Source organism: Etheostoma spectabile, chromosome 4 (assembly GCF_008692095.1).
Source record: "Etheostoma spectabile isolate EspeVRDwgs_2016 chromosome 4, UIUC_Espe_1.0, whole genome shotgun sequence".
In the NCBI taxonomy this organism is placed as follows: Eukaryota; Metazoa; Chordata; class Actinopteri; order Perciformes; family Percidae; genus Etheostoma; species Etheostoma spectabile.
The window spans coordinates 32,423,595-32,436,094 of NC_045736.1; the positions used below are offsets into that span (position 1 = coordinate 32,423,595).

General features: G+C 40.5%; 1 protein-coding gene and 1 long non-coding RNA gene across 16 annotated transcripts in view; one reads left to right on the forward strand and one right to left on the reverse strand.

Moving 5' to 3' along the window:
* Window positions 1–12,500, reverse strand: part of ptprt (protein tyrosine phosphatase receptor type T) — a 385,704-nt gene that overhangs the window by 152,112 nt on the left and 221,092 nt on the right. For all 15 annotated transcript variants that reach the window (XR_004331615.1, XM_032513298.1, XM_032513297.1 and 12 more), the window contains one exon: window positions 2,099–2,135. Coding sequence is in view for 14 of the 15 variants with exons in the window: in XM_032513298.1 (XP_032369189.1) it covers window positions 2,099–2,135 (37 nt within the window). In the remaining variant the exon portion in view is untranslated. The remainder of the gene's footprint in view (window positions 1–2,098; window positions 2,136–12,500) is intronic.
* Window positions 1–12,500, forward strand: part of LOC116687717 (uncharacterized) — a 113,842-nt gene that overhangs the window by 54,260 nt on the left and 47,082 nt on the right. The gene's annotated exons all lie outside the window — the stretch shown is intronic.

The window sequence follows — 12,500 nt, forward strand, 5'->3', positions numbered from 1 at the left end:
GCCCATAATGCACCTGAACACACCTTCCTGTAAGACCAGCACGCCCATGGGGACACAGATGGCCGCAGGTGCATTTATTATTTAAACTACGTGGGCGCTGGATGGCCACGAAAAGACACTTGCATTGGGCTTTGCTCCGCGCTGCACCGGATGCAGGACAGGGCCCTGGCGAGGCAGCATCAAGGTGAAGCTATGTTGCTATCCACATATAGTATGTACTAACTTAAAACTTAGAAAAATGTTAACAAGGACTTTAAGACCAAAACCAATGGACACCTAGCATTGGCATTGGTTTAAACCAATGGAAACACATAACATGCGTCTCACTGGGTCAAAAGACAGGCCAATAGCTATAGGCTCGTAGGGCTAAAGGCTACCTTGCACATCGTACGCGCCATAGACCAAATGTGCAGATTTTTTTTAGTTAGTAGCAAGGCTAATTGTAGAGCTGTGCAATTAATGAAATGCTGATTGCGATATTGGCTCCTAACAGTCACAAATATGATTATTTTGCCCATTACATTTTGCAAGTAAACTGTTGTTTGCCTTGTGTTCTGAAAAGGATTCATAAAAGTTCAGGAAAACTATGAAAGGGAAATTTTATAGTTCAAGGTGTCTTCACTGATTTGTTTCACTGCTCTTTTCTAAGTTCAATAAATGCTGCGTCCTCCAAAAGTCAATGAGTAATCAAGTTAAATAATCGTGATTTCAAAAGTAATTATTATAACGATTTTTTTTTAATAAGTAAGCAGCCCTAGCTACAAGTTGTACATTTTCTCCCTCCTCTTGAAAGCTTCCATGACCCGGCCAAACATGATTATTTGGCTCTGTCCATTACGTGTTACTTTAATCAGATTCTCAGCCTCTGACAGATGCTTCTGCTATAAAACTAAACCTCAATTCTTCTCTAAGTTACTACCCTGTAGGTTTTTTTATTATTCTAACCAAAACGTCCACCAGCTGATTTCACTGACTAGAACACACTAAACCAGACAGTGGCATTTATCAGAGAAACCAGCTGCTGTAGTGAGTGGATAGCAGGTATTGCAAATAAATAAGTCATTGGCATTTGCAAAATTAGCTGTCTGCATTGCCTCAAAAGACTGCCAAACAGTACATTTCAAGTAGATCATTCTACATATTGAAAAAATAGTTAGCATTTGGTCATATGAAAGACAGCCACAAAGTTAAAAGCGTGTCTTTTTCCAAGCACACACGCATGCAGACATACAGAGAGCAGAGTCTACACACTGTAGACCTCCACCCACAGTACTTTCCACACCAAAAAACACAGCCTGGAAATGGATTGAGCAAGATCATGATACAGAAAAAATGTGCACAAACGAGCAATGAAAGCTTGATATAGACGAGACGATAACATGAGGGCGAGAGAGACAGAAAACAGAGAAAAGAGGTGTGGGAAAGTCAAATCAGTGTATGATGCAGATGCAACAAAAAAATAAAATGGAAGAAAAAAAAGGTACCAGGTGAGGAAAATCAATAGTAAGCTGAAAAGCTTTAGAAGCACATTGCCTGGCACACAGATGGGTGTATTTGCTGGAGCTGAGCAGCAAATAAAGATGGAACACACAGGGAAAGCAAAACAGAATACGATGAAATGCATTCTGGGGCTAACGCTTTAGCCTCCATCCATCGGGTTTAATGAAGGCGGTCCATCAGTATGCAATGGCGCTGAGGTTTCACTATGTACACTGATGAGCAACATGGATGTGGTATGAGAGAACAGGCTAGATGGAAAAGAGGGAGAATGTGAGACCGAAAAGGGCAATAAAAGAGAAAGATTAGGAGAGAAGTGATGGAGAGAGAGAGGATGCTATGCAGCAAAATCATGCAGGATAACATGGTTAGGATGTGGGGTTGCCTGGCCTATAGGTTACATATTCACATATGTGTGTGTCGGTGTGTGTGTGTTTATCTCATCTAACATAACTTTAACACTGTTAAAGTATTCTCTGGGATCATGTAATCATGCTATTCTTCAGAATGAACTTCACTAAGAAGTTAAAAGTTAAATTAGACTTGGAAGCGGTAGCATACTGTGGGTGCAGGCTGAGTATCAATGGAAGGGTGCTCATACCTTTGTTAGCCAGGCGGACACAGTTGATTTTGGTTTCCTGTGGAGAGAAGACAAAGAACGACAGACTGTTACGGTCAACTGAAGACAAATCTCCCGAGAAGAATCGCATGTTCAATTCTTAAATAGTTGTTGCAAGAGTGTAGTTTCTGAGTGGGACGTTTCATATCATGTATAGCCAGCTGTGTTGATAATTGATAAATCAGTCTGAGACCTTTTTTATGAAAACAAACAGAGGGCCGACCTGTCTCACGTTCCTGCGGTGCTTATTTTCTGTCCTATAATGCTTTGGTAACATCTTTGATGAACCAAATCTAGCTTTAGGAATACCAACATCTCTGAATGACTGCTAGTTTTGGTGGTGTCACTTCCTTCAGTCTGTGGCCCAACAGGTAAATTACGTCTCCAACCTAATCTTAGTGCAAGTGTTAATATATGAAAGCATCAAACACGCATTTTAGAAGTGCAAATCCAGTTGTTCCTGGTCCCTGTTGGCTTACCGCCATCAAAAAGTATGTACGGGACGCAGGAGTTTTCTACCTGGAAGTTCTTGTACACAAACGTTGCGATTGGGTCTATAGTTGGGTTAAATCCAGGAAATCAATCAAGAATCATACATGATGGTTCAGAAAATGATCAGCAACAATATAAAGTGTAAACAATTTGTAGTTAATGAGGCAAAATACGCTAAACCCAGTGATATGTGGTTTAAAGTTATAGAGCATACACACACATTACTCTCACACACACCATGCCGTAATTAGTTTTCAATGACGGTCACTGAGAGCATGGGAACATGTTATTAGTTTCTTCATTTGTCCTATTTTGCAATACACAGACTTGATAAGACTCAAAAGGCACTTTTGAAACAGTAATAATATCCGATCAATAAGCTAGTGTATTCAGCACTGATTCTATTCATCATCCCAACTTCTTACACAACTGTCACACACACAATTGAGGCATGGACACACACATACTCATTATTAAAATCAGACGATTTTGTAATCAATAAAGAATGAAAACCTTAAAGAGTAGAAGAGTGGCACTTTCAAAAAATATATATATGTAAACAAGTGATTTCATCACCAATCTTATCAAGATAACATCTCTCCAAACTTCCATCCATCCCAGAGTTGGCCTAAATGTGTTTCCAGTGCCCTCCTTTTTTATCTGCTGCCGACACTTTACGTTCCCGTGGTTCCACCACGCCCGCCATTCTCTTTGTGACGGGCTGTCACCGCCTGAGAAAGCGTGTGCTTTTCTTTATTCCAGCTCTTTTTCTTCCTTCACTGCTCCTGTCTTTTCCTCTTCTCTTCCATTCATGATGTGCTGTCAGCAGAAAGTGTGCACGCATCTAACCCACTTGTCACACATAGATTGGCCTCCTTCACATGTTGGCCCATTTGTCTTCATCAAAGATAATAACTGTCACTTTAGCATTTGAGCAAAATCTCGCTGAAGTACATTTATTTTCCTCCAAACTCGGTTGTTTAAGGTCATATTAATAATCTTTTTGTATCTGAAACCTGGAAACAAAAGAACCTGTTTTAGGAGTTGAAGTGTTTCAGATGTAGATGAAGTGGCAGAAATAGGAGTAGAACTTTATTTTTCTGAGAAGTTACTAGAATCAATAAGCAATATGGAGCTTATGAACAACGGGATGTTTTAACTGGTAATGGAGAAGTTAGCAATCCTGCATAGGTCTGACATAAAGTTTAAAGTCTTTACGGCCTTTAACAGCCAAATCGAGTTATAAAAAAAAAAGGCAACACAAATGGTAAAAAGGTCCGTCAGGGACCCGGGCCTGCTATCAAGTACTTTTGACCCCAATGTCCAGTTTGTTTAATATGTGTGAACGCTGAGTATCATACCTGGGAATGTATTGTTGAGTGCCAATCTTTTTGTGTAATCTTAACTAGGCGTTTTGGTGCCGTAACTTAACTGTCATCACCACATGATGGTCACCTTTTCTCGGCTATGTTAAACTGTAGAGAGCGTTAAATGTACCTGTTGTGGCACCGGTCATCATGTGACCAGCTGCGACTGGCTGTACTTCATAGGCTATTGTACAAATTGTTGTGCTTTAAAGGAGAATTACGGTCGATTCAAACTCAGACTGTTTTTTTATTTTTATTTCATAGTGCTGTCAGTAGTGAGACAAATGAAACCAATCGGTGCTGTCTACACCGTGTTAGCCTCCTGCTAGTGTCAGCACCCAACAGGCCTAAACAGGGCAAGTTATAAACGTGTTTTTAGCCTCTGAACATGTTCAAAATGTCATTAAAAGTGCCAACCCACAACTTTTACGTCTTTCTGTCACATCTCCAGCAGTCAGATTCACTGGGTTCCCTCGGAAGGAATCCCTGCACATGGGTAGGCTCTTTTAATGACATTTTGAACATGTTTACAGGCTAAAAACAAGTTTAAAACTTGCCCTACATGTTAAAATCGACCGTGAATCTCCTTCAAGTTTCCGAACAAAATCATAGAAAACCGTTTTTGAGAATGCATTAAGTTCTATCAATCATACATGCAATACATACATGCATCATACATGCATCCTACATTCATACAATCTAACATGAAAACAGTCTTAGTCTTAGGTTACAGGTAGATGGTGACATAAGCTGGTCTTGAAAGTCTTTACATGGTCAAACAGCAGATACCCCAAGCATTTGGTTTTTGGTCTTTGTTCATAAGGTCACCACAGGAATGTTATTATGTAATATACTACATGCAAGTCATTATATCTATATAGACACTTCAGACTTCCACAGTGATGGCAGCGGTGACTGTTCGGTAGTAATTGACAAGGTTTCAAATGAGGTGGTGTTTACCCAGGTTTACAGAAGGGTCCTTTCAAACGAGCCACTGCTTTTCAAAACTGTATGAGTGGAAAAGGTGTGATGGGGTCAGGTTCACTAGCTGTGACACAATGCTGAGGGTGTATGTTGTTGAATGTGCGGAAAATACTTTCTTTTGAATATATATATAGACACATACATACATACACACACACCAACATTTTGTGTATTCAGGTGTTGAAAATGCAACATCACTTCTTGTAAATGGCTGCTGACACACGCACGCACGCACACACACACACACACAAACACACACACACACACACACACACACACACAAACACACACACACACCCTGTATTTATATAGAGACACATGCAGGTAGGCAGAAAATTTTCTTGCAATGCTCAGAACTGATCTCCTGCAGGTGTCACACTGTCATAATATGATGGAGAAAGATGGCAAACTGAGGGACAGATATATTCCGTGATTCTGGCTGCATTATGTGAAAACGTGAAAGTGAATTTCAGTTTTTTATAAAATGACATATTTCACCTGCTATTATTTTTTTAACATTGTGTTTTTATTTTGTAAAATCCAGAATGTAAAGGCGAGCAGAGACGGGCAATTTAGTATTCATATCCCAAATGTTTGATATTATTACGTGTGTGTGTGTGTGTGTGTGTGTGTGCTAGGAGCTGTCTTATGAAATTAAAGAGCAGGGAAGATGGATATTAGGGATGATGGATGGTGTAAGCCTCTGAGCTGGCTCTTGCCACAAGACTAAACACTCCTGCTTCTACTACAGCTTTATTTTGTCATTGGCCTATGTAACGTAAAATGTAGAATTAATGCATTTTAACACACTCATGTCACTGATAAACAATTTAGTTGAAAGTTTTCTTAAAAATGTTTCACAGTAACTTGTCTAAAATCATTCATGTGCCCTTGTTGATAACTGATTTAAATAATTTACAAATGTTATACCTATGTAGACACTGTACAGGAATGCTATTTAACCACCGCATCTAACAGTTTGCTTCTATGAACATGTATATGTAATGAAAAATGAATTGGGATGAAATATTACATAAGGCTTCAGCAGTAATAAATCAAATTTCAACTTCTTTGACGTGGCTATTATTAAGGCAGAGTGTGCAATCAGAAGTGTGGTGTATATCCCACAAATAGCCAGCATGGGAATTAGATCAGTTCTAGAAATTGGCCCTGTCGTGCCTATTTAGGGCCCATTTAGAGGCATGGCTTCTCTGGATTCACAGTCCCTGTGAATAGAACCGCTGCCTCGTCTTCGCTCATGCTAATGGAGTAAACCTCAGGAGGCTGCATGAAGCAAAGTTAATAAATGTAAGGCCAATTTATTGGCCTGCCTGTATCCAGAGAGGCTGGGAGACGAGAGAAGGGGAGTTGTTTACGGTGGAGACACTAGAGACACAGAGTGTGTGTGTGTGTGTGTGTGTTTGTGTGTGTGTGTGTGTGTGTGTGTGCGTGAGTGTGTGTGTGTGTGCGTGAGTGTGTGTGTGTAGTAGTTAACTTTGTCGAGCCTGACAGGAATACTGAGTGTGTATAGGAGATGCAGCTGCTGTGTGGGTGAGATCTCTCTCTCTCTCTCTCTCTCTCTCTCTCTCTCTCTTCTGTCTCTCTCCATCTATCTCTCCATCTTCTCTGCTCTCCTGCCTCTCTTGCACTTTCTTACCATCAACCAGTTGGTTGGGTCAGTGTTCTGACTGACGGGCAGGATTTCCAACCATGTGTGTTTTCTGTCTGACTTCATGTTATTTGGTCCACAACTCTTTCACATTCTTTCTTGCAATCTGTCTTACACCTCTACCTCATTGTTTCTCAACGACTTCAGTTTAACGGCTCGTACACACACACACATGCACACACAGAGATAGAACCCCCCCTTTGCATTTAGGGATTCTGCTGTCCGCTGAGTGCATCTTAATGAACATTGTCTGGCAGTCAGTTAAATCGCTCTCATTGCGTGTGTGTGTGTGTGTTGTGGTGTGTGGGTGGGGTGTGGGTGTGTGTGTTCTGGGGGGGGGGGGGTTAGAGAAGAAAGGGGGTGAGAGAGAGAGTCAGAGTATTGTGTGCAACCCCTGAGCCTTTTTTCTTGTCATGGGGGGGCTGTTTTACTGTGCGTACCACTGTTTCCTTTTGTTTTCTGCCATTTCTCCTCACCTTCTTCCTCCTTCTCTGCCTTTCACCTCTAACAAACATTTTCACCACTCTACTCTTCTCAGCCCTTGCCTTTGCACTTCAGTATCTTTCCGCCTCATCAATCCGTCTCTTAAGAAGTCGGTCCATGCAACTATGTCTGTTTGTTCTGACAGGGTAAGACAACCTATCTTTCTTCTTTCTATCCCTCCCATTTGAATCTACTTACTCCCCTCTTTTCCCCTTCAACCAATCTTTCTACACTAATGCTTTATTCTTCTCATCCCTTTTTTTCATCCGTGACCCTCTCACGCTAATTTTTCTCATTTTTGTTCCTTTACTTTCTTTGCCTGCAATCCTGAGGGGTTGCTACAAGACAAGTGCAGACTGATGGAGGTGCCTAGGTATAATGCTGAAAGCATAGGTGTAATGTTGGGTTGTTTAACAGTGGGCGTGGGGGAGATATGAGATATCCACTTTTGAACAAAATGGACATTTTTTGGCATATTTTCTCATTTCTCATATTCTGGGGAATTTTTCTGCAACAAGCTGCAACAATAGGTTTCTGGGGCGGGATTCACTGGCCAGTTTGGATTATTGGGGGTGGTAACTGCCGTCATCCCCCCTGTAAATTACGCCCATGCCTGAAAGTATGACGATACAGTTGAACCTGGAATCTGTCTGCAGGGATTTGTTCCCAGTTGTTTTGGGTGATAAGGCCCGGCTCTCAGCCATTATTCCAGTTCACCCCGAAGGTGTAGGGTGGGGTTGAAGTCAGGGTTCTATGCACGCAACTTATCCCACACCAAACTGGGGAAAGTGTTCCTTTATGGACATGGCTTTGTCATAGAACAGGAAAAGGCCTTTCCCGAACTGTTGCCACAAAGTTGGCATATCTCTCTCCTCTCGTACTATTTCTGTTTTGCCCTGCCGGCCTCCATCTTTCCCTCCAGTATTATATCTTATTTAATCTCCCATCGACCCTTTTTAGACTTTTATTCCCCCTCCTTCTATCGTTTCTCATCCCTAAGTCCCCGATCACTCTTGCTCTTACTTCTCTTACTTACAGCCCCAGGCACTTTATTCTTGTCTGTGAGTATGTTTGCCTCTAATGTGGGAATGTGTGTGTGTGTGTGTGTTTGTGTATGTATGGTGTGTGTGTGTGTGTGTGTGTGTGTGTGTGTGTGTGTGTGTGTGCGACATCACACGGCATCAAGGGAGATATCAAGAGTGCCGTCGGTGAGCAGTTTTAATGTGCTGAGCGTCGACTAATTGGCACAATGATTGGAGATGAGAGACTGACATCAGACTGATGTCACCACCAGAGGGGGGAGAGAGAGGGATGGAGGGTCAAAAGAGAGGGGGGGATAGGTTTAAGGGGGAAAAGCAGCAAAGGAAGAGGGAGGGAGCGGTGTGTAAAATGAAAATAGAAGGCAAAAGAGAGGTAAGAGGACAGGAAGAACAAGAAGCAAAGAACAGTGGCAAACAGTGGCAGACAACAGAAAGGTGATGGAGATGATGAAAAGAAGAGGGAGAGAAAATGAAAAAGAGGAAGGAGAAAAATTAAGGAGAGGGCATGTGAAACAGGTGGGAATGAAAGGAAGCAGAAAACGGGAGACAGAGTGTTGCAAATGGAAAGGTAACAAGGAAAGGACGCACTGAATAGAATGAGGGTGGCAAAAATAGAAAGCAAAGAACGAAGGACAGGAGGAAACATGATCTATGGAAGAAAAGCAGGAAGGATGGAGATGGAGAAAAGATGAGGGGAAGAAGAGTGGGACAACAGATACACATAGAGGAATGGAGGGAGAAAGACACCACAGAGTTAATTTGAGAATAGGGATATGTAGGTGTTTTTCCTATTAGAGAAACAGAGGCAACAGCAGTGAGCGATGAAGAGGAGGAGAGTGGGTGGTTAAGAGAACAATTTCTTCTGAATGTTCCTCAAGAGAGAGAGAGGAAGTGACACAAAATGAAAGAGAACGAGAGCAGAGAGACGTTTTTCCATGACGGACAGGTGGGGCTCGGAGGGAGGGGGAGAAAAAAAAGAAACCTGAGCAGGATTAACCAAGACAGGCGGAGAAGGAGAAACAGACCACGGGATCAAACTACAGCAAACCAGCCAAGTTCACTCGAATGGAAATGAGTTGTTTCCTGAGACATCAGAAAAGCAATTAAACAAATTACATGCATTTGTGAAAACTGCAGATAACTTCAATTCTTTTATTGACAAAATATCAGTTCCACGTAGCCCTACTGCGACAGCGCACAACCGAGTTGACGCTGAATTTAGGAAACAAAATATTCAAATACTGACATTCTTCTTTGTGCAGAGGCCCAATGGTTACATACAATTGTCGGTTACACTTTACTTAAAGGTATCTACATACAAGTGACATGACACTGTCATGAACGTGCCATTAACATAACACATAAGCAAGTCATAAACGTTTATGACATAATGCTTTTTTTAGTTCGGGTCATTTGGTTTTGTCATGACAAGTTATGGTTATGGTTAGGGTCCATATGTCATGACTGTGTCATGTGTTCATGACAGTGCCATGTCACTCTTATGTAGATACCTTCAAGTAAAGTGTTACCCAATTGTCTAATCGCAAATTTTTACATTGTCACCATTTTTGTTTTTGGTCTATCCACAACTATTGCTAACATTAGCTGACGTTGATGGTTAATTGTTGATTTTATGTTCATAACCAAAACATGCAATGTTTTATGAATGTGTATCTTTGTGGTGCATAATCTGGGCCACCTAACAGTGATATAATGTATGATATATTGTGAGTATCAGTGATATATTGTTATTGTAAAATATTGTAATTTCCCCATTGGGGATCAATAAACAGTATAAATTGAATTACATTAATTAACCCAAAGATGGCATTCATTTAAAACTTTATGTGTTTGAAAAAGTAATACATAAATACATATTTTTAAATTTGACTTAAAGAGACAGTTATAATGTTAATCACTTTTATTTTTGTGACGATTAATTGTACAGTAAAGTTTGAAATTGTTACAGCTGAAGAGATGTGGCACAGCAGTGTGTTCAGAGTCAAATGACAACTGGATCCACCGGCCAATTTTCTTTTCTTCCGGAGCCAGTGCAGCTTTCTAAACTGAACAAAAAGCACTGATGCCAGAGCTTTGTTCCCTTCCAGTGTGTTGTCAACAAACATCCACCCGGGGAAGGCACTGAGAGTCCACCAGCTCCAGGGCGGCTGATGTGAGTCCGACCCTGGCGTATGATTTCCTCGTGAAGTGAGCAGGAAAGGACACAGCAGGGAGGAGCAGGTCATTCTCGTAACTCACTGTCATTAACAGGGTTTCTGCTGGGTCTTACAAAGTCTAAAATCTCAAAATCAAGTTTTTTTGAGTATTGTATTCTAGGTCTTGAATAATTTTAAATAGGTCTTAATTTCCCTATGTCCATGCAACGCCACCTCTAATGCTCATTGACATGTTTTTTTTTTTTTTAATCCGTGTTGTCCAAATAAAATTTGCTGTGTATATACAGATTGTTATTTTTCTGTCTCTTTTATTCAATTTGAAAACATGTATTTACGTTGCAAGATCGTTGTACTTTTATTTTGCGATATATGTCCTGAATTTCATTCATAATGGTCTTAAAAAGTCTTAAAGTGTTTATATTATGCTGATTGGCTTTAATGTGTTACATATCTTTTTTTGTGCATGCTATAGGTTAAAAAAGTGAAAAAGCCCAATGTCCCTATCCCTATTGCAACCTATTCTGATCTAATCTCAAAATATCAATATGAATTTGGAAATGAGCATAATATGAGCACTTCAAATTTGAAATGGTAAAACCTGCAGAAACTCAGGAAAGGGTTTGTTTGATGTTGTATGAAAACATGCAACAATACACATGACATCCTACAAAATTACAGCAACCAACTCAATCGTTAAGTTTAGCGGAGAAAAGGTTGCTTTGAGCCGCGTACAGAGCAGTGTGAAGTCCTTATGTTAAGCCCGCCCACCGACCCTATACACAATGTGATTGGCTTGACGAGAATTTGGCTTTTCCAGCTCACAAGCCAACAGAGAGTAGCTAGACTGACTCTGGCTGCAAATGACATGTTCTGCCACTAGGGTGCGGCTAGATTTCTAGGCTGGCACTCAACGTGGTGCATACAGTAATACATATGGAATACATACATCTTCCATTGAATTACTCTGTCTAGCTGTGTGTACAAATGGTTCATTAGAACAGCCTGTGTCAGGCTAATACTGCAGAAGCACTGCAAGGAAATTGAGTGTACAGTATCTAACTTTGAACATGAACAGACATCACGGTTCACATGCCATCTGGTTCAAACATTGGTTTCCTTAACCCTGGGCAGCAATATGGTTGTTTGATACAAACAATTTTTATGGTTTTGGTGTTTTGTCTTATTTTTGTAGTATGTTTTTCGGTTTTGTATTTTGCTCCGTTTCCTGTTTTAATTTGACAGTCTGGTTTTCTGTCTTGCCTTGTCTTGTTTTACGTCCTGTCTTTTGGTTTGTCCTGCTCTTGGGATTGTCTGATGTTTTCCACCTGTCTCCCAGCCTCGTGTTTCCTCGTTACCTTCTGTATTTAGTCTTTGTGCCCCCCCCCGTGTCAGATCGTTGTGTTTTGTCTGGAGTGTCTGTGTGTCGTTGACCCTGTGTTGGTTCCTGATGTTTTGCCTGTTCTTGTTTTGGATTCTGCCTGTTCCTATTTGTGTACTTTACCTGCTGTTCCAGGACACCTTTTGTTTGTTGGATTTCATCATAATAAATCCCTGAGCTTACTTGCGTGTCTGCCGTTTTGCCCTTGGGTCCTACATCCCCAGAAGCTCCACAACAAAAAAGCTAACGAGTGGATGTTTGAGATGAGATTATTTTGTCACTAAATAATTTTCTGTGTCAGTATGTGTATAAATTGATTAATTATATTTGTTTATCACACGTAAAAAGACATAAGTGTTACATATGATATGACTGATAGTTTACGTCTTTTTATGTGTTTTTATTGACAAATGTTCTTATTGTGATTATATTATTATTATTACTGCTATTTTGTTGTCTTTATACTGTCATTTTTCTTTTCTTGCTAAAACAGATGCCGGAAATTTCTATTTCCTTGCGGTAGTCATCCCAAAAGGATTAATAAAGAGAAGTCTAAGTCTGAGTCTATATACTGTACGACAGAATAAAATAAAAAAGACGACTTGTTTTTTACCTGATTCCATTTCCTTGTCTTTCTTTCTCCATTCTTAATTTCCCCTCCTCATTAAATTGTTCTTTTCTTGTTTCCCTTTTTCTAGAGTGCATGTATGTATGTCTTAACTGTCTATAAGCTACCTTTTGTTGAACTGTTTTAGGAAAACCAACATGTCAAGCTCCTTGAGGGTTTTCTGGGT